Here is a 22,266-nt window from a genome sequence, read left to right as displayed (position 1 = left end):
ATTGTTTTAGCTGTAAAACTCGAACTTAATGCCCGCTTTTATATTTGATGGTGTCCGTCAACTCCTCGTGGACTACTAAAGAGGAACTAAAGTTTGTTTTTTACATTTTACTGTGTAATTTTTCACTATTTCCTCCTTATTTCATTTTACTGTCCCAACTCTAAAAAGTGTATAGTGCCCTTTCGCTATTTTTATGAAGACCCCTGATTTCTTTTAACGAACCAAGAAAAAAATTGTGCCCATAATGCCAAAATGATAAACAAAACACATGTCCACACATACATAAAATGCTGCTCTCACGGCGAAAACACATGCTGTTTTTTTTTTTTAATGTCTATTCTCTTGGTTCCGAATGTCTATTCTCTTTATTCAAATTAAATAATATTTAGACTTAAGCATATAAAATTTTTGGCCTTATCATAAAACAGTTTTCCGAAACAACATACAAGCGGTTTCACAGAAATTGTTCTCTTTTGACTCTTTTGCTGTGTTATATTGATATCTTTCGTCAACTCTCCCGGTTTCCATCTCTATTTCTCTATATACTCTCTCTGTCGCTTTGAATAAAATATCACAAAATATGTATGTTTAGTCGAAATTTGTAAATTTATATATGTTTGTATTCACACATATGATTTTTATGAAACATTCATGTCCCAAACATAATATATTCTAACATATTAACATAGATGTCCCAAACATTTAGTGTTAGTTTAGGAACATTACATGTTCGCACTTAAATATATTGTGGTTTAAAATCGTGCCCGAAACACATTTTGTTTATATCGGAACATATGAAAAACATATTTTTCTAACAGTGCAATCACACAAAAATTGGTCCATATCAAGTTTATAATTGTATATAGCCCCCATATAAGCGACCCCCATATTTCAATTCTGGCTCCCTACGTACCGTGCAAAAGTCCATATCGATTCGTATTTATTTATAGACTTACCTACACATACCATTTTTGTCTAATATATACACGGATGAAAAATACTGTTTTTCATATGTTTGGCTATAAACATTATATGTTTGGAACACAAATTTTTAAACACAATTTTTTTGAGTGCAAGCATATAATGTTCATAAACTAGCATAACATGTTTGGGACATATATGTTAATATGTTAGAACATATTATGTTTGGGACATAAAATGTTTGTAAATATAATATGCTTGGATGCAAACATATAATAATTTAGAAATAGCCTATAAACATATATGTGTTTAGTAGCTTGGAGCGCTATTTAACAGGGAGCGATATTGAATTAAGTTGGTGGTTGTTGCTTCTTATTACAAAATTAACATTTTATTTTTCCTTGGGCAATTGATCAGCTACTTCTTTGATCCTTACAAACTGTGTGGTCCGCTGTTCGAATCCCCGTCCGGCTAAAGGTAAAATTAAAATAAAAAAATCATACAATTGAATAATTTCTTCTACAATGTTTGTATTACAGAAAAAGGTGCTAAGAACTAAAAAATCTCGTGGAAGTGAGAAAGATGTGGGGGAATATACAATTGGGCAGAAACAAAATTTTGAGCATTCAGGTCGAAAACCTATGTTGTTAGCACCTATATTACCTGTTTATTTTCATAATTCATTATGATTGTAAATATATAAATAAATAAATAAAATTTTGAGCACAATATTGTTTGGGAGAATTTTTTTTAAGCATATAATATTTTTGGGTGCAAAATGCTTCCAAACTTATTATATGTTCACATAATAACATATTGTTTTTTGGAAGACAACATTATTGAATTTGGATGCAAAAATACAAAATGTTTGGAACTTAGACTACCCAAACATATATTGTTTAGACCAATATGCTTTCAAATATATTATATATTGGAAGAGATCAAACATATAAATGTTTGGGCAATACCCAAAAATGTATATGCTTGAAGCAAAATATGTTTGGGAGTATATGTTACAGAAGCGATTTTTTGTGAGCGTGTACGTACCGTGCAAAAGTCCATATCGATTCGTAATTATTTGTAGACTTACCTACACATACCTTTTTTGTGTAATATATACCACGTATTGACTAACTCACAATTTAGAAAACGATTTAAGATACCACAACCCAAATAATTCGATTGTGGATGACAGTCTTTCGTAGAAGTTTCTACGCAATCCATGGTGGAGGGTACATAAGATTCGGCCTGGCCGAACTTACGGCCATATATATATTCATAATTTTAATGGAAATCTTAAAATTTTTTGTTTCAAATAGTTTAAAAACAGATTAAAAATTAATAAAATGATACAAATTATTTAAATTTTGCCGAAAAAAATGTTAAATCCATTCTAAAAATCTTGCGAGTTTTTGCAAATATTTGATGTCAAACGTTCCAGACAAGCGTAAGAATGCATTAAAAATCATATTTTTTTTAAATTTATTTAATTGTCAAAATATCACATATTTTCTTAATTCACATCCAAAACATTGAATTCGCACCATCGCTTCTGCGCCAATTCTGCACCACTGCCGGATACGAAAAGAAAATTTTCACTACTTTTTTGGCGAAGCTTTTTTTACTGGGTATTTTTCGCCCAATTTACACTCATACGATGACAGAGAGCAAAGTTTTACAATTAATATTCTTAGTACACAAAACAAAATGTTCACCAAAAAATTTCCTATAAAAATTTAATTGATTCAACAATGTTTTTAATTAAACCAAAAATCAATCGCAACCAAATAGTATCAATTTATTTTTTTAAATGATTATAATAATTGATACTATTATTTCTGTGATGAAGGCATTTGAATTAAAAATTAATTGGATCAGTAAATTTTGTGATTGAATCCAAATATTATGTTTTTGTGTGTACACACACAAATCACGAAATTAATTAATCCAATTAATTTTTTAGTTGAAATGTCTTCGATCACAAAAAATAATAGTATCAATCGCAGTTTTAATTGGACATAAAAAACTAATTGATTAAAAAATTCATTGATTTGAAAATTAAAATAATATCGAATTAAAATAATAATTTATCTAAACAGTATTTGTTTTATTTCATATGTTTCGTTTGTTTATCTAAAGTTTTATTTATACCAGATAATCGTTTATAGAAAATGTCCACCACCATCAATGGATAATTTTCTTGTTCCATTAATAAAATATGAAGTTGTGATCATATACTCGCCAGGTAAAATTGGAAATGGAAATTTTGTTGTATCCACGAGGATATTTTTGCCAATTATATCATTCTGAAAAGAATTATAAATTTTTAACTATTCTGAATAAGAGCTTAATCCTATTTCATTACCCTATAGGGACATGTATGGTTGAGATTTGTATATGGCCCAAGCATATTATATAAACGAAGAAAAGCCACAAATCTTTTACGATCTGCCATAAACTTACAAGCATCCCAGCTAGAGTTAACTGGCACAATTGGTAGACGGGAATTCAAAGTAAAGTAATGCATTTCAATGTGGGTCATACAATTGGTAACTGGCATTTGGAAAAGTTTAAGGTGGAAAGAGATAAGAGGATCCTTCTTCGCATTTTTGGTTAAATTACAATGCAAAAATTTGGCAAAATCATTGTCATATATTGTACATTTAACCCAGGCATTTGTAATTTTTGGTATTACCTGTAAATTATAATTAGAAATTATTACATGAAAAAATTATCGGTGTATTTTTATTAACCTCTTGAAAATTAAGATTGAATATAAAACAAAAAAATAAAATTTTTAAGAGCATTTTTTGTTAATGCTAAAATATCTCGAAGTAAGGTAAAAATATTGTTCACAACTGAACCTAACGAGAAATACTCAATGAAGATACATATTTAAAAATTTTCCTTTACGACAAGGGCAATTATTACGAGTCTACAAACTTTTATTTGTCTTTATTACAATATCATTAACTCATTAAGGAATACTAGCCCCTAGCGTGAAAACATCATTATAATAATATCATCATTATAAAAAGGTCATTGTTCCTTTTAATAAAGCCAAAAAATTCTTATTATACCCTCCACCACAGGATGGGGGTATATTAACTTTGTCATTCTGTTTGTAACACATCGACTTGCTATCGACTTGAAACTTGGCACAAGTAGTTGTTATTGATGTAGGTCGGATGGTATTGCAAATTTTCCATATCGGTCCACTTTTACGTATAGCCCCCATATAAACGGACCCCCAAATTTGGCTTGCGAGGCCTCTAAGAGATGCAAATTTCATCCGATCCGGCTGAAATTTGGTACATGGTATTAGTATATGGTATCTAACAACCATGCAAAAATTGGTTCACATCGGTCCATAATTATATATAGCCCCCATATAAACCGATCCCCCGATTTGGCCTCTAAGAGAAGCAAATTTCATCCGATCCGGCTGAAATTTGGTATATGGTGTTAGTATACGGTCTCTAACGACCATGCAAAAATTGGTCCACATCGGGGCTAATTATATATAGCCCCCATATAAACCGATCCCCCGATTTGGCTTGCAGAGCCTCTAAGAGAAACAATTTACGGCCGTAAGTTCGGCCAGGCCGAAGCTTATGTACCCTCCATCATGGTTTGCGTAGAAACTTCTTCTAAACACTGCATTCCACAATCGAATTACTTAAGTTGCGGTAACGCTTGCCGATGGCAAGGTATCTTACAACCTCCTAACACCATCTTCTAAATTGTATGTAAGTCCATACGTGGTATATATTAAATCAAAAAAGATCGATCCAATACGTATAAAATTCAGTTTGACAAAGTAGACATAAAATTTTGACAAAATTTTCTACAGAAATAAAATTTTAACAAAATAATAGAAATAACATTTTCACAAAATTTTCTATAGAAATAAAAATTTTGACAAAATTTTCTATAGAAAGAAAATTTTGACAAAAATTTCTACAGAAATAAAATTTTAACAAAATTTTCTATAGAAATAAACTTTTGACAAAATTTTCTATAGAAATAAAATCTTGGTAGATTATTTTTGGCTCGAATGGCAACCATGATTATGAACCGAATAAAATTTGAACAAAATTTTCTATAGAAATAAAATTTTGACAAAATTTTCTATAGAAATAAAATTTTGGCAATGATGAAAATTTAATTATGAACGGAATAAAATTTTAACAAAATCTTCTCTAGAAATAAAATTTTGACAACCATATACCAACACCATGTACCAAATTTCAGCCGGATCGGATGAAATTTGCTTCTTTTTTAGGCTCCGCAAGCCAAATCTGGGGATCGGTTTATATGAGGGCTATATATAATTATGAACCGATGTGGACCAATTTTTGCATGGTTGTTAGAGACCATATACCAATATCATCTACCAAATTTCAGGCGGATCGGATGAAATTTGCTTCTCTTTGAGGCTCCGCAACCCAAATCTGGGGATCGGTTTATATGGGCGCTATATATAATTATGGACCGATGTGGACCAATTTTTGCACGGTTGTTAGAGACCATATACCAATACCATGTACCAAATTTCAGCCGGATCGGATGCAATTTGCTTCTCTTTGAGGCTCCACAAGCCAAATCTGGGGATCGGTTTATATGGGGGCTATATATAATTAAGGACCGATATGGACCAATTTTTGCATGGTTGTTAGAGACCATATACCAACATCATGTACCAAATTTCAGCCGGATCGGATGAAATTTTCTTCCCTTTGAGGCTCCACAAGCCAAATCTGGGGATCGGTTTATATGGGGGCTATATATAATTAAGGACCGATATGGACCAATTTTTGCATGGTTGTTAGAGACCATATACCAACACCATGTACCAAATTTCAGCCGGATCGGATGAAATTTGCTTCTGTTAGAGGCTCCACAAGCCAAATCTGAGGGTCCCTTTATATGGGGGCTATACGTAAAAGTGGACCGATATGGCCCATTTTCAATACCATCCGACCTACATCGATAACAACTATTTGTGCCAAGTTTCAAGTCGATAGCTCTTTTCGTTCGGAAGTTAGCGACGGACGGACGGACGAACGGACGGACGGACATGCTTAGATCGACTCAGAATTTCACCACGACCCAGAATATATATACTTTATGGGGCCTTAGAGCAATATTGTGTGATGTGTTACAAACGGAATGACAAAGTTAATATACCCCCATCTTATGATGGAGGGTATAAAAAAAAACAAAAAATTAGTTTGAAAGGGAACACTCCCTACCCGACGTTTGTTAAGCCGGTTCGTTTTACATCTGCATAACCGCCGTATTTCTGCATATAAACGAAAAAGCAAGTGATTCGATTTTTTGAAATGTGCGGGACACATATGTGGAAATCATTGAGTGATTAGTCAGTACTTCAGTTTTTGTGCCAGACTTCCCCTGACCCTATTCTTTAAAACAGTTCAAATCTTCGAATTTGTTTTCAGATCGAAGGATATGGTTGACTAAGTTAACAAAAATATGTTTCGGGTGGTGGAGCGAAGCGGGCCGGGTTACGCTAGATTCCTATAGAAATGAAATTTTCAGAAAATTTCTTATAGAAATGAAATTTTGAAAAAAAAATCCTATAGATATGAAATTTTACAGAAAATTTTCTAGAGAAATGCAAAATGCAAAAATTGTGTAGAGAAATTAAAAATTTTAGAAAATTGTCTCGAGAAATGAAAAAGTTTCTATAGAAATGAAGTTTTGAAAAAATTTCCTTTAGAAATGAAATTTTGAAAAAAAAATCCTATAGATATGAAACTTTTGCAGAAATTTCTTATAGAAATGACATATTCAAAAAATTTCCTATAGAAATAAACTTTTCAGAAACTTTCCTATAGAAATGAAATTTTTAGAAAATTTTCTAGAGAAATTCAATTTTTCACCAAATTTCCTTTAGAAATTAAATTTTGCAAAAATTTCCAATAGAAATGAAATTTAGCAAAAATTCTCTGTAGAAATGAAATTTTGAAAAAAAATCTAATAGAAATGAAATTTTTAGAAAATTTCCTAAAGAAATGAAATTTTGCAAAATTTCCATATAGAAATGAAATTTAGAAAAAAATCCTATGACATGAAATTTTTAGAAACTTCCCTAGAGAAATGAAATTTCCTATAGAAATTAAAATTTTCAGAAAAGTAAATGACATTTCCTAAAGAAATGATATTTTCAGAAAATTTCCTATAGAAATTAAATTTTCAGAAAATTTCTTATAGAAATTAAATTTTCAAAAAATTTCTTATACAAATGAAATTTTCAGAATATTTCTTATAGAAATGACATTTTCAGAAAATTTCTTATAGAAATGAAATTTTGAAAAAATTTTCTATAGAAATGAAATTTTACAAAAAATTCCCATAGAAATGTAGAAATGAAATTTTACAAAAATTTGATATATACATAAAATTTTCAGAAAATTTCCTATAGAAATGAAATTTTACAAAAATTTCATATAGAAATGTAATTTTCAGAAAAATTCCTACACTCAAAACAAGTTTACTTGGATCCAAAGATTTTGACCTTCCTTTAAGGATTTTGGTATTGATTTCGAGTCAAAGATGCGGCTTCTTTAAAATAAAGACATTTTTTAGGGACCTCCCTGGCTTTAAATCGAGGATCGATAAAATTAAAATTGGTTACAGATCTCATTCATTGAATTTTTATTCTCTGTTTGCGATATATTAATAAAGGTATTCATGTACAAAAAAATTCCAGTTTCAAAATCCAAATTATACCAAGTACTTCAAAGTAAAAACTGTTTTCTTAAACTGTTTTCTTAAATGGGAGCCACCGTGGTGCAATGGTTAGCATGCCCGCTTTGCATACACAAGGTCGTGGGTTCGATTCCTGCTACGACCGAACACCAAAAAGTTTTTCGGCGGTGGATTATCCCACCTCAGTAATGTTGGTGACATTTCTGAGGGTTTCAAAGCTTCTCTAAGTGGTTTCACTGGAATGTGGAACGCCGTTCGGACTCGGCTATAAAAAGGAGGTCCCTTGTCATTGAGCTTAACATGGAATCGGGCAGCACTCAGTGATAAGAGAGAAGTTCACCACTGTGGTATCACAATGGACTGAACAGTCTAAGTGAGCCTGATACATCGGGCTGCCACATAACCTAACCTAACCTAACCTAATGCTAAAAAAAACTTTAAACCAAAGATACTAATCCTTAAAATAAGTCTTAACAGATAACAGAGGGACGCAAAATTTCAAGATTTGTGTCCTAAATTTAATGAAAAAATTTTTGAAGCAAGGATTATAAACTTTCTTTTAATTAAAATGTTATTATTTTAAAGAATTTTGTCCTTAGCTTTGCGTAATGTTCCATATTATGTCAATATTTTTTTCAGTGTAGAGAAATGAAATTTTCAGAAAATTTCCTAGAGATATTAAAATTTTCAGAAAATTTCTTACAGAAATGAAATTTTGAGAAAATTTTCTAGAGGAATGAAATTTCCTATAGGAATGACATTTTCAGAACAATTCCTATAGAAATGAAATTTTGAGAAAATTTTCTAGAGAAATGACATTTTCAGAAAATTTCTTATAGAAGTGAAATTTTCAGAAAATTTCCTAAACAAATGAAACCATAACTATAGAAATGAAACTAATCTTTCATTTAATTTAATTTTTTTTTTTTGACTGTAAAAAATGGCTTATTTCGTTCTGTTTACGAAGATAATTCTTTCGTTGTGGAAATGAAATCATACAACCAATGAAAATTTCATAAAAGGAATGTAACTATTCTTTCATTTAATGATTTGTTTTGACTGTAAAAATGATATATTTCGTTCTTTTTACAAAGATAATTCAATCGGTGTAGTATTCACATTTTTAACATAAAATCAAAACGACAAAGTAGTCATAAATTATTGTCACTATTGACATTTCTAATGACTTTATAGCTCGCGGTCAATGATATCATATGCGATTTTCTAAGAATGTAAGGCTATTCATATGCACTGAAAAAACTATCATCTTCTTGGAAAAATTAACGACATCGTGCAATATCAATTATATGTTATCCCAGCTTTAAGTTCACAAAAAATAAGAAAAATTTTAAGAGAAGACTCGACTCGACTCAGGATACGGCCTGAGCATTATTTCCAAAGATATCATGTGTCTATCACGTCAGTGATCTAAGGGTCGAAAATTAAGTGTCCAGTGAATGGACTTATTTTAAGAAAAACATAATTATTTCAAGATACATTTTGATCTTATATTTTAATACATTTTTAACTTGATATTAAGATACAATTTTTTCTCACATTTTACTAAATTTTAAACCACAATAAAGTTTTATGTTACATGTTTGTCATTTTTTAGCCTGATTTCAAGGTAACAATTTTCTTATATTTCGGAGTTTTAAAACATAGTACTTTTTTTTAAGTTTAGAAAATTTCGAAACGAATTTTTGATACGAACTCTAAAGCTGTAAAAGATGTTTCTAAAATTATATATATGAATTCATTTATTCAATGACAGTTTTTCTCAGTGTATTTATGTAGTCACTAAATATTGCTGATTTTGAACCTGTTTCCAAAGCAATTCAAATTCAATAAATATTCTTAAGAAACTTTAGTTATGCAAACTATTATCTATGTAAAAAAATCTTAAAAAATATTACGAATATTATAATGATGTTGTAATGCCATAGAGGTAAAAAGCTTGCTATAAAGTATTGAAAAAACAAAATGTAAATTTTAGAAAAAGTTTATCTCAGCCTTAGAGTCATTAGTCAGGTAGATATGAATTTTATTATTTTATATGCCCGATACATGCAGTGGCGATGACTTGATCATGGCTTTTTATTTGATTTTATTACGTAGTAGTCCAGCTTAAGATAAAACTATCATCGTTTGGTCTAAAATGATCAACCCATTCATCCATTTGTAGTTCTCATATGCATCCATACATGTAGCAAATAATGAGATTTAAATCTCTAGAGTATTCAACATTTGTGTACATATCAAACAACGTAACTTATGTTGTCTTAAAAGTGACTAGATGAGGTTATTTCAACTTTATTGGTTAATTGCAATTTAAGGCATTTGTCATTCAATAAGGGGAAGGGTATTGAGACGGTATGGATTTTTAGAAAATCCAAAATATGCGTTTCATTCCTCTTCATAATAAAACTCATTACGTTAACCAATCACGTTTCTGCAATCAATTTGAACAAATGGTCTTTTGTTTTTCAAATTAAAAAATATTTTGCAGATATTTTGGGGCAATGAGAAAATTTCGAAGTTATTTGGATGCTAGTAATTGAGTACCACATTATTATCTATATTAAAAGTTTTTTTAAGTTAACCGCTTTTGTAGATTGACAAAATATTCTATAGAAATAAAATTTTGATAAAATCATCTACAAAAATAAAATTGTGACAAAATTTCTATAGAAATAAAATGTTGACAAAATTTTCTACAGACATAAAATTATGACAAAATTTTCTATAGAAATAAAATGTTGACAAAATTTTCTATAGAAATAAAATGTTGACAAAATTGTCTATAGAAATAAAATTTTGACAAAATTTTCTATAGAAATAAAATTTTGATAAAAGTATCTATAGAAAAAAAATTTTGATAAAAGAGTCTATAGAAATAAAATTTTTGAAAAATTTTCTATAGAAATAACATTTTGACAAATTTTTCTGTAGAAATAAAATTTTAACTAAAGTTTCTAGAGAAATAAAATTTTGACTAAATTTTCTATAGAAATAAAATTTTGACAAACATTTTTTATAGAAATGAAATTGACAAAATTTTCTATAGAAATAAAATTTTGATATTTTTTTTTATAGAAATAAAATTTTTGTTGTTTTTATTGCAGCTTAAAACCATACACTAAACTACAAGTGTAGCTTAACCAATAGAGGAAAAGAATGTTTGCCAAATTTATTTGGGCAAAGCCCTATAGACTGCAAGATGGTTGGATGGACGCACGTTTCGGAATTATCACATTCCTCATCAGCATCATCTACTTGCAGCAAAACTATCAACCAATTATCAGAACAAATTCAGGCAGTTAATTAAACCCAACAATGAACCACACTTGAACCTCCCGAAAAAAGGTTTTGTATGATAGCCGGCTTATGCCGAAATAAATTCAAAACGGGAGGTTCAAGTGTGGTTCATTGTTGGGTTTAATGAACTGCCTGAATTTATTCTTACAATTGGTTGATAGTTTTGCTGCAAGTAGAGGATGCTGATGAGGAATGTGGTAATTCCGAAACGTGCGTCCATCCAACCATCTTGCATTCTATAGGGCTTTGCCCAAATAAATTTGACAAACATTCTTTTCCTCTGTTGGTTAAGCTACACTTGTAGTTTAGTCAATGTATGGTTTTAAGCTGCAATAAAAACAACAACAATGCTTAAAGAACAAAACCAACAATAACAAAACAAAAAGAATGGAAATAAAATTTTGACAAAATTTTCTAAAGAAATAAAATTTTAACAAAATTTTCTATAGATATAAAATTTTGACAAAATTTTCTAGAGAAATAAAATTTGGACAACATTTTCTATAGAAATAAAATTTTGACTAAAGTTTCTATGTATATAAAATTTGGACAAAATTTTCTATAGAAATAACATTTTGACAAACATTTGAAAATTTTGACAAAATTTTCTATAGAAATAAAATTTTAACAAACATTTTTTTATAGAAATGAAATTGACAAAATTTTTTATAGAACTAAAATTTTGATATTTATTTTATAGAAATAAAATTTTGACAAAATTTACTATAGAAATAAAATTTTGACAACAATTTTCTATAGAAATAAAATTTTGACAAAAATTTTCTATAGAAATAAAATTGTGACAAAAGTTTCCATAGAAATAAAATTGACAAAATTTTTTATAGATATATATAAATTTTGATATTTTTTTATAGAAATAATATTTTGACAAAGTTTTCTATAGAAATAAAATTTTGAGTAAAGTTTCTAGAGAAAAAAAAAATTGACTAAATTTTCTATAGAAATAAAACTTTGACAAAAATTTTCTATAGAAATGAAAATTTTGACAAAATTTTCTATAGAAATAAAATTTTGACAAAATTTTCTATAGAAATAAAATGTTGACAAAATATTCTATAGAAATAAAATTTTGACAAAAATTTTTATACAAAAAAAAATTTGACAAAATTTTCTAGAAATAACATTTAAACAAAATTCTGAAATAAAATTTTGACAAAATTTTCTAGAGATAAAATGTTAACAAAATTTTCTATAGATATAAAATTTTGACAAAATTTTCTAGAGAAATAAAATTTGGACAAAATTTTCTAGGGAAATAAAATTTTGACAAAATTTTCTAGAGAAATAAAATTTGGACAAAATTTTCTATAGAAATAAAATTTTGACTAAAGTTTCTATATAAATAAAATTTTGACAACATTTTCTATAGAAATAAAATTTTGACAAAAATTTTTAATAGAAATGAAAATTTTGACATTTTCTATAGAAAAAAAAATGTTGACAAAATTTTCTATAGAAATAAAATTTTGACAAAATTTTCTATAGAAATAAAATGTTGACAAATTATTCTATAGAAATAAAATTTGGACAAAATTTTCTATAGAACGAAAATTTTGACTAAAGTTTCTAAATAAAAAAAATTTTGACAAAATTTTCTATTGAAATAAAATTTTGACAAAAATCTTTAATAGAAATGAAAATTTTGACAACATTTTCTATAGAAATAAAATTTTGACGAACATTTTTTATTGAAATGAAATTGACAAAATGTTCTATAGAAATAAAATTCAGATAATTTTTTTTATAGAAATAAAATTTTGACAAAATTTTCTATAGAAATAACATATTGACAAAAATTTTCTATAGAAATAAAATATTGACAAAATATTCTATAGAAATAAAATTTTGATAAAATCATCTACAGAAATAAAATTTTGACAAAGTTGTCTATAGAAATGAAAATTTTGACAAAATTTGCTATAAAAATAAAATTTTCTATGAAAATAAGATGTTGACAAAAATTTTCTATAGAAATGAAAATTTTGACAAAATTTTCTACAGAAATAAAATTTTGACAAAATTGTCTATACAAATAAAATTTTGACAAATATCTTCTATAGAAATGAAAATTTTGACAAAATTTTCTATAGAAATAAGATTTTGACAAAATTTTCTATAGAAATAAAATGTTGACAAAATATTCTATAGAAATAAAATTTAGATAAAATCATCTACAGAAATAAAATGTTGACGAAATTTTCTATAGAAATAAAATTTTGACAAATAAATTAAAAAAAAAATATTTTAGAACTATAATCTTTACAAAATTTTTTATAGATATAAAATTTTGACAAAATTTTTTAGAGAAATAACATTTTGACAAAATTTTCTATAGAAATAAAATGTTGACAAAATATTCTATAGAAATAAAATTTAGATAAAATCATCTACAGAAATAAAATGTTGACGAAATTTTCTATAGAAAAAAAAGGTTGACAACATTTTCTATAGAAATAAAATTTTGACAAAAATTTTCATTTTAGAAATGAAAATTTTGACAAAATTTTCTACAGAAATGAAAATGTTGACAAAATTTTCTATAGAAATAAAATTTTGTCAAAATTTTTTATAGAAATAAATTTAAAAACAAATTTTTAGGAATAAAATGTTGACAAAATTTTCTATAGAAATAAAATGTTTACAAAATTTTCTATAGAAATAAAATTTTGACAAATTTTTTTATAGAAATAAATTCTCTATAGAAATAAAATTTTGACAAAGTTCTCAATAGAAATGACATTTTGACAAAATTCTCAATAGAAATAAAATTTTGACAAAATTTTCTATAGAAATAAAATTTTGACAAAATTCTCAATAGAAATAAAATTTTGACAACATTTTCTATTGAAATAAAATTTTGACAAAATTTTCTATAGAATTGAAATTTTTGTAAGAATTCTACCAACTGTGACAACCGTACAACCTCATCGCCTATGGTGCATTGAAACATCACTCTATACCTCATTCGCCTGACTTAACACATCAGATCCAAGAAAAACAATGGAAATATTTTGCTGTCAAACTCTATTTAAGAGTATAGCGTAAAATACACCACACATTCTAGACACTTCAAAGAATTTATCACCTCAAATGTCAAAACAATGAAAAGCAATGCAAGACAAAGAGCAAAACACTCCCTAGTTCTTTCTGGTGACAACCAATGTATCACGAAGTCACATATAGGCAAATTTGCCTATAAATATCATTCATGGTATATTTTACCATGAATTTTGTGGTAAGTAGGCAAGATAAGACGCAAAACCCTTTACTCCACACGAATGAAATCCCAAAGAATTTGATAGCTTCAGGGGTTTAAAAGCAGCGGGCAAGGAGCTCTCAACAACTTGAAAGGAATGTCAAAGACATGTTTTTCTTTGGCTAGTTTTTTTTGGTTTATTCATTCAATTTTTTTCATGTTCTTTCATTTTATAAGCCTGTGGAATTATGTATGTCGGTGCTCTTGGTGTAGCAGCTACTCCTGCTGCTACACTAAAGTGCATTGTCATTGATAATAAACAAAAGAATTATGAGGTTCTTATGAATATCAAGGACATATGTGCATACGTTCTTCTGCATAATGCGATGATGATGACGATGATGGAATAGGGGGGAATTATCACATGATAAAAGCATTTGCGGTCAATTCATGTACTTGGGGTTAAATTGATGGAGTTCTTCAGTGCCTACCTTTTGGGGGACATGTAGTAGAGAAGCCATACCAGGACATTAAAGACAAAATACGCTATCAAAACCAGAAATGATCCGAAAATGAAGGCGAGATTTAATCGAATTTCACTCTGATGTGGTAGACAACTTGAAAACACAAATTGAAAAATTAGCTTTTCAAAAAATTGTTACCGGTGCACAAAAAAAGTTAGACCGATTTCATCCATTTTTGTATTCAGATCAGGGATCTCTGCGACAAGGATAGGATGTTTCCAGAGTGATTTTGTGGTGAGTCGGTTAGGTTTAGCAAGAAAAGCGAAAAGGTGACGAGTGGCCTTGGTTACAGATGGGACACACGTCAGCTACGCTGTTATCAATCAATGATAGGTAGGAATTATGGCGGGTGCCCTTGCCTAGTCTGAATTGGTTCAAAACTAACTGCCGCGGAAAGTCTATTTCCTCCGGTGCTATGGGCTGTGGTCGAGCTCCGAAAATTAACCTTGTAGTTTTTCATCGCTTCAGCTACATTATCCTCAAGTTCAGACATGTCTCTTTTGTAAAGCTGGATCTTGCGGTCTAGAAGCTTAATATCTACCTTACCTCCCTGGGTGGTTGCCTAATCACAAGATCATGATTTGGATGGCTATTGCGATAGCAACCTTGGATTATCCCACTCAGTAATGCTGGTGACATTTCTGAGGGTACCAAAGCTTCTCTAAGTGGTTTTACTGCAATGTGGAACGCCGTTCGGACTCGGCTATAAAAAGGAGGTCCCTTGTCATTGAGCTTAATATGGAATCGGGCAGCACTCAGTGATAAGAGAGAAGTTCACCAATGTGATATCACAATGGACTGAATAGTCTAAGTGAGCCGGATACATCGGGCTGCCACCTAACCTAACCTAACCTTGGTCTCCTCATAATGGCCGATGGTAATGGTGTGTGGCCGCCGTAACGTCCTAGGTCGCTCCTAGAGTGATCAAAACACCGAGTTTTTTGAAAGTCAGGTTTTCTTGGGTTTAAAGAACTGGATTATTTTTCAAAACCGATTCTATCCGAGCACCGGATAAGGGATATTCATCAAAACGGGCAATTGGTGTAAGAAGATAAACCGGTTCACTGGTGTATATCATTCTAGTGGCTTCCCTCTAGTGGGGAAAATGTCCTAAAAACAATATTGAAACCCTGGACAGACAAACATTTCCGCATCTACCATGGATATTCTAACAGAACTCAGCACCATCTCACTCAGAACGTGTCATCCACGAAGAGCGATAAATCGCTCAATAGCCACCAAAATCGCAGGACAGTAATCGGTTGGACTTTTTCGCCCTGTAATCCGTTGGACATTTTCAATTCGAATAAAACTAAAGTGATTCTAAATTTTGAGTTTATTTCCACATTTCTTGCTTTTGAACAAGAAAATTTTAATTTAATATAAAAGTCAAAACTGAAACATTTTAAGGTCGTTTGAAAACAAGCAGATAAGTACGTAAAACTAGCATTTATGGGAGAATTGCGACTTACTGCTTCCCTAGTGGAATTCTCGGCTTCGAATCAATATCCGAGCGTTATGAGATGTAGAAAATCCTAATTGCAGTTCCCAAACCATCAGATTTTAATTCATATTTTTCCTAGCCCATCTGCTTTGCAATTTCCTGCTGTGCGCCTGTGGGTATGCATCACGGTTGCCACAATTGGTAGAATTCTACCCAAAATGGTAGATTTTTTACTGTGTGGTAGATTGGTGGAATTCTTGATGTTTTGGTAGTTTTTACACAATATTCTCCAAGTAAGAGGTACTTCACATATTTTTATAGAAATAACATTTCGAGAAATTTTTCTATAGAAATAAAATTTTGAAAAAAATGTTTAAAGAAATAAAAATTTGAAAAAAAAATAATTTCGAGAAAATTTTCTATAGAAATAAAATTTTGAGAACATTTTCTATAGAAATAAAATTTTCTATAAAAATAAAATTTTGAGAAAATCTTCTATAGAAATAAAATTTTCTATAGAAATTAGAGGGGTGCACGTGAGTAATATTGTGCTCACGCTCACGTACACTCACTACGGAGAAATCTTATTCACGCACACTCACGCACGATTTTTTTTTTGGTAGGACTTACGGTCACGCACGCTCACGAAAAGAAAATTTATACTCAACACGAAAATCTTTTAAATGTCATGACTCACGAAAAATATCGTGACTCACGAAAAACTTCGTGAATAATTTTATGAGTGATTTACCTATAGAACCTGACTGAAAACATGAGTATGGTTAAAATCGAGTGCGTTATAAAACTCTTACCACCTAGGATGTCACTAAAATTATAAATGTATTCAACACGTAAGCATTTTATGTTCGTGAGTGTGTTTTTCCGAAATTCGTTACACACGCACACTCACGAAGATATTAGTTTCGTGACTCACGATCACGCACGATAATTGGTTGGTTAATCACGCTCACGCACACTCACGCCGTTGCCGTCAGCGACTCACGACTCACGCGTGAGTCACGAAATTGTTCGTGAGTCACGATAATTTCGTGTCACGTGCACACCTCTAATAGAAGTAAGATTTTACAAAAATTTTCTACAGAAGTAAAATTTTGAGAAAATTTTCTATAGAAATAAAATTTTGAGAACATTTTCTAGAAAGAAAAAAATTGAAAAATTTTTTTAAAGAAATAAAATTTTGAAAAATAAAATATTTTTGTTTGGTAGTTTTTTGGAAAATTATTTTCTTCAAATTTTGGTAGATTATTTTTGGCTCGAGTGGCAACCGTGGTATACACCCATATTAGGTGAATTTTAAATAGCTACGCCATTTCAATGAGAAATTTGTAACAGTCAATAGTTTTTTTTTTTTTTAAATTACGGAACACGGAGTATTCCAGCTGCACTCTCTGAGGTTTCGCCAGAGTGATTAGCGAGGTTGGAGTTTATTTTTGAAATATAACATATTTTCCATTTCAGAGTACAAAAACCTGAATTTCATCTTCACAGAAGTTTTTTTTCATGGATATTAAAATCCTTACACCGAATAAGTCATTTGGTCTATGCTTCCATAGATTTTCCTATCATTTCCATATGTATACACTTGGTTTTGAAGGCATCCGTTAAGTTTCACATAAATGACCTATATCTTAGAAAATATCAAGACCAAGATCAAAACAAACACTGGACCCAAACCCACAACAATGTCTTCACCATTATACGGCTAAAATAGGAAAGGACAACTTCTTCTAGAGAAAATGACCATATATGGAATGTTTGGCCCCAAACAGAGTGGAAAAACAACGGCAAAGAAAAATTGTTAACATTGTTTTCCTACATGGAAACCACCACTGCATTGCGGTATGGTGATGGGTAATACAGGGAGGCAAAAATCTTACCAAGGAGTAAGTAGTAAATATGGCTGTTAAAGCTAAATGCAAAGAATGTTGTACTTACATTTTTGGAGCGATTAAATAAGAAATTCAGTGGCAGCGGCAACAAAACCAAAAAAAAACTCTGCTATCACGACCCACGAGCCAAAGTTGATATTGGGTTAACCAAAGAAGAGAGTTGCGGATGGAACAACGTCAGACAATTGAATTGATGTGCAATTGAGGAAAATTATGATAATAACGAAGACGAAGCAGTAATACTGACAAAGTTTATGTTGTGGGGAAATAAACTATGTTGATTCTTGCGGGAGCTATATGTAAGGAAAGGTTGTTCAAAACTGGAAGTGGACTATTCTCCGGTTCCTTCTGCTACTCGTGTAGATCTTTTGGCCTCTTTTTCTTTCCTTTCTCCTTTGCGCTTCTTTAACCAAATCTCCTAAGCGTTGAGGAGATTGGCAAAGCGGACGCGAAATGCCTTCAATTCAAACTGGTTTCAGTTGCCTTTTTTGTTTGCAAATCGTGGGTTTACACTTAAGTGATGTTGTGAATGAAATGCAATGTTGGAGTTGTACTATGTCAGGAAACCAATTCACATTGAGCTGTCGTTTAATTTACACTTCAAACATCAGCCAATTCGTGGTTACTTTTCCTCCACCGTTTGAGTTTTGCTGAACATATCTTCCAATTCCATTAGTAGACTACCAGACGTCTTTTGATCTCTCTCCAAGACGGCAATCTTTCACAATGCAGCCAAGAGTCTTTAACACTTCATACATATCAATACCATTAACATTTAGTTGGGTAATCTTCCTTCTTCAGCGATGCTATGAATCTCTATGAGCTCCAATATTATGGCTGGCCTATGGGCAATAAAACTGATTGTATGCCACTATAGCAGATAGATAGGCGACAAGTAGCGTGACAAAAGTCTGCATGGGATACATATCCACTGATCTTCTTCGCTTTATGAGCAAATTCTATATCGACTGGTTACGAATGTGAATATCGTCAATATGCAATCTTCTACTCTAGCAATGATGATGTATGGTCATTTGCCCATGGACACTTTCTGAACCGACAAATCAAAATGCAAACATTTACTTAAGATTTACGAACGATTACCATAATGCATTAAGCATTTCAATTAAATGCTTGCCGAGAAACCTGAAATGAAGGAAGGAAAAGCGTTAGAATTGAATCAAAATTAATATTCATAAGATTGTCTTATTCTAAAGTATTATTGTTTGACTATAAAGCAAGGGATGTGACATCACAAATGGAAGGAAACAGGCGATAGAAATTTTTCTCAAGAAAATTTTTTTTCTATAGAAAATTTTGTCAAAATTTTATTTCTATAGAAAATTTTGTCAACATTTTTTAATCCATAGAAAACTTTGTCAATTTATAGGAAATTTTTGTAAAATTTTATTTCTACAGAAAATTTTGTTAACATTTTATCTCCACAGAAAATTGTGTTAAAATTCTTCTTCCATAGGAAATTTTTGTAAAATCTATAGAAGATTTTGTCAAATTTTTTTCAATAGAAAATGTTGTCAAAATTTTTATAGAAAATTTTGTAAAAATTTTATTTCTATAGAAATTAATGTCAAAATTTTATATCTGTAGAAAATTTTGTCAAAATTTTATTTCTATAGAAAATTTTGTCAAAATTTTAGTCCTTTAGAAAATTTTATCAAAATTTTATTCCTATAGAAATTTTGTCAAAATTTTATTCCTATAGAAAATTTTGTCAAAATTTTAGTTCTATAGAAAATTTTATCAAAATTTTATTCCTATAGAAATTTTGTCAATTTTTTTATAGAAAATTTTGTCAAAATTTTATTTCTATAGAAAATTTTGTCAAAATTTTATTTCTATAGAAAATTTTGTCAAAATTTTATTTCTATCGAAAATTTTGTCAAAATTTTATTTCTATAGAAATGTTTTTCAAAATTTTATTTCTGTAGAAAATTTTGTAAAAATTTTATTTCTATAGAAAATTTTGTCAACATTTTATTTCTATAGAAAAATTTTGTCAAAAATTTATTTATATAAAAAATTTTGTCAAAATTTTATTTATATAGAAAATGTTCTCAAAATTTTATTTCTGTAGAAAATTTTGTCAACATTTTATTTCTACAGAAAATTTTGTCAAATTTTTTTTTTTCTATAGAAAATGTTGTCAAAATTTTATTTTGATAGAAAATTTTATTTCTATAGAAATTAATTTAACATTAATTTTATTTTTTTATTTCTATAGAAAATTTTTTGAATATTTTATTTCTATAGAATTTATTCCTATAGAAATTTTGTCAAAATTTAATCCTATAGAAAATTTTGTCAAAATTTTATTTCTATAGAAAATTTTATTCCTATAGAAATTTTGTCAAATTTTTTTTTTATACAAAATTTTGTCAAAATATTATTTCTATAGAAAATTTTGTCAAAATTTTATTTCTATGGAAATGTTTTTCAAAATTTTATTTCTAAAGACAACTTGTCAAAATTTTATTCTATCGAAAATTTTGTTAAAATTTTATTTCTATAAAAATAAATGTGAAAATTTTATTTCTGTAGAAAATGTTGTCAAAATTTTATATTGATAGAAAATTCTATTTCTATAGAAATTAATTTGACATTAATTTAATTTTTTTTTTTTCTATAGAAAATTTTTTGAAAAGATTTTATTTCTATAGAAAAATTTGTCATAATTTTATTTCTTTAGAAAATTTGCTCAAAATTTTATTTCTATAGAAAATTTTCTCTAAATTTTATTTCTATAGAAACTTTTCTCAAAATTTTATTTCTATGGAAAAGTTTTTCAAAATTTTGTTTCTATAGAAAATTTTATCAAAATTGGTCGAATTTTAATTTATATAGAAAATTTTGTCAAAATTTTATTTCTATAAAATATTTTATCAAAATTTTATTTCTATAGAATTTCTATAGAAACATTTTATTTCTATAGAAACATTTTGTCAACATTTTATTTCTATAGAAAATTTTGTCAACATTTTATTTCTATAGAAAATGTTATCAAAACTTTATTTTGATAGAAAATTTAATTTCTATAGAAATTAATTTGACATTAATTTTATTTTTTTTTTATTTCTATAGAAAATTTTGTGAAAATTTTGTTTCTATAGAAAATTTTGTCAAAATTTTATTTCTATGGACAATTTGTCAAAATTTTATTTCTATAGAAGATTTTGTTAAAATTTTATTTCTATCGAAAATTTTCTAGAAAATGTTGTCAAAATTTTATTTTGATGGAAAATTTTATTTCTATAGAATATTTGGTGAACATTTCATTTTTATAGAAAATTTTTTAAAAACTTTATTCCTATAGAAAATTTTGTCAACATTTTATGTCTATAGAAAAATTTGTTAACATTTTATTTCTATAGAAAATGTTGTTAAAATGTTATTTTATGGACAATTTGTCAAAATTTTATTTCTATAAAATATTTTGTCAAAACTTTGTTTCTATAGAAAATTTGATCAAAATTTTATTTCTATAAAATATTTTGTCAAAACTTTATTTCTATAGAAAATTTTGTCAAAATTTTATTTCTATAGAAAATGTTATCACAATTTTATTTCTATAGACAATTTTATCAAAATTTTATTTCTATGGAAGATGTGTTCAAAATTTTATTTCTATAGAAAACTTGGTTAAAATTGTCGAACTTCAGCCAGTAAAGTAATTATTCAGATATTTAGTAGTAACACTAACATCCATATTAAAGGAATATTGAGCAGATTAACTATCTTATCGAGGGATTTGCTGCAGTCTATGGCAAGGAAATATTGAAAGAGCCCTTATGGGCCATATAAACTTAACTGGGAGTACATGTTATCGGTATTGAGCTATTGAGGATTTTTCCCCAATTTGGCAATATTTTTCGTGGCTGGGGACGAAATTTTTGAGTTGGGGACTTGGATATTTCCATACATTTGGGAATTTTGTGGGGACTTTTTCGAAGTCGGTTCAGTATAATAAATCAGTTTTACATGAAATTCTTTTTATTTCCAGAGGAACAGCGAATCGTTAAAATTAAAGAGAAAAGAAATTTGGTCCTTTTTATTCCACGGCAGACAATAGGGTTCGTATGGAGGATTTGGGCTACAAAAGGACACAGGTTTTATTTTGGGGGACAAAGCTCTAATTTAAAATTTTAATCAACTTGGCTAAAACATTTTTCGACAATTGAG

General features: G+C 28.8%; 1 protein-coding gene across 1 annotated transcript; it reads right to left on the bottom strand.

Annotated features, from left to right (window-relative positions):
* Positions 1-3,083: 3,083 nt before the first annotated feature.
* LOC142239524 (uncharacterized) lies at positions 3,084-14,628 on the bottom strand. The gene is made up of 3 exons (XM_075311312.1): positions 14,560-14,628; positions 3,287-3,616; positions 3,084-3,227 (listed from the first exon to the last, which is right to left on the bottom strand). The coding sequence occupies exons 1-3, from the start codon at positions 14,626-14,628 to the stop codon at positions 3,084-3,086; spliced, it is 543 nt and encodes a 180-aa protein (XP_075167427.1).
* Between the last annotated feature and the right edge of the window lie 7,638 nt (positions 14,629-22,266).

Source organism: Haematobia irritans, chromosome 5 (genome assembly GCF_050003625.1).
Source record: "Haematobia irritans isolate KBUSLIRL chromosome 5, ASM5000362v1, whole genome shotgun sequence".
NCBI classification, from domain to species: domain Eukaryota; kingdom Metazoa; phylum Arthropoda; class Insecta; order Diptera; family Muscidae; genus Haematobia; species Haematobia irritans.
Note: the sequence above shows the minus strand (reverse complement) of the source record. Positions and strands in the feature narration are given on the sequence as shown.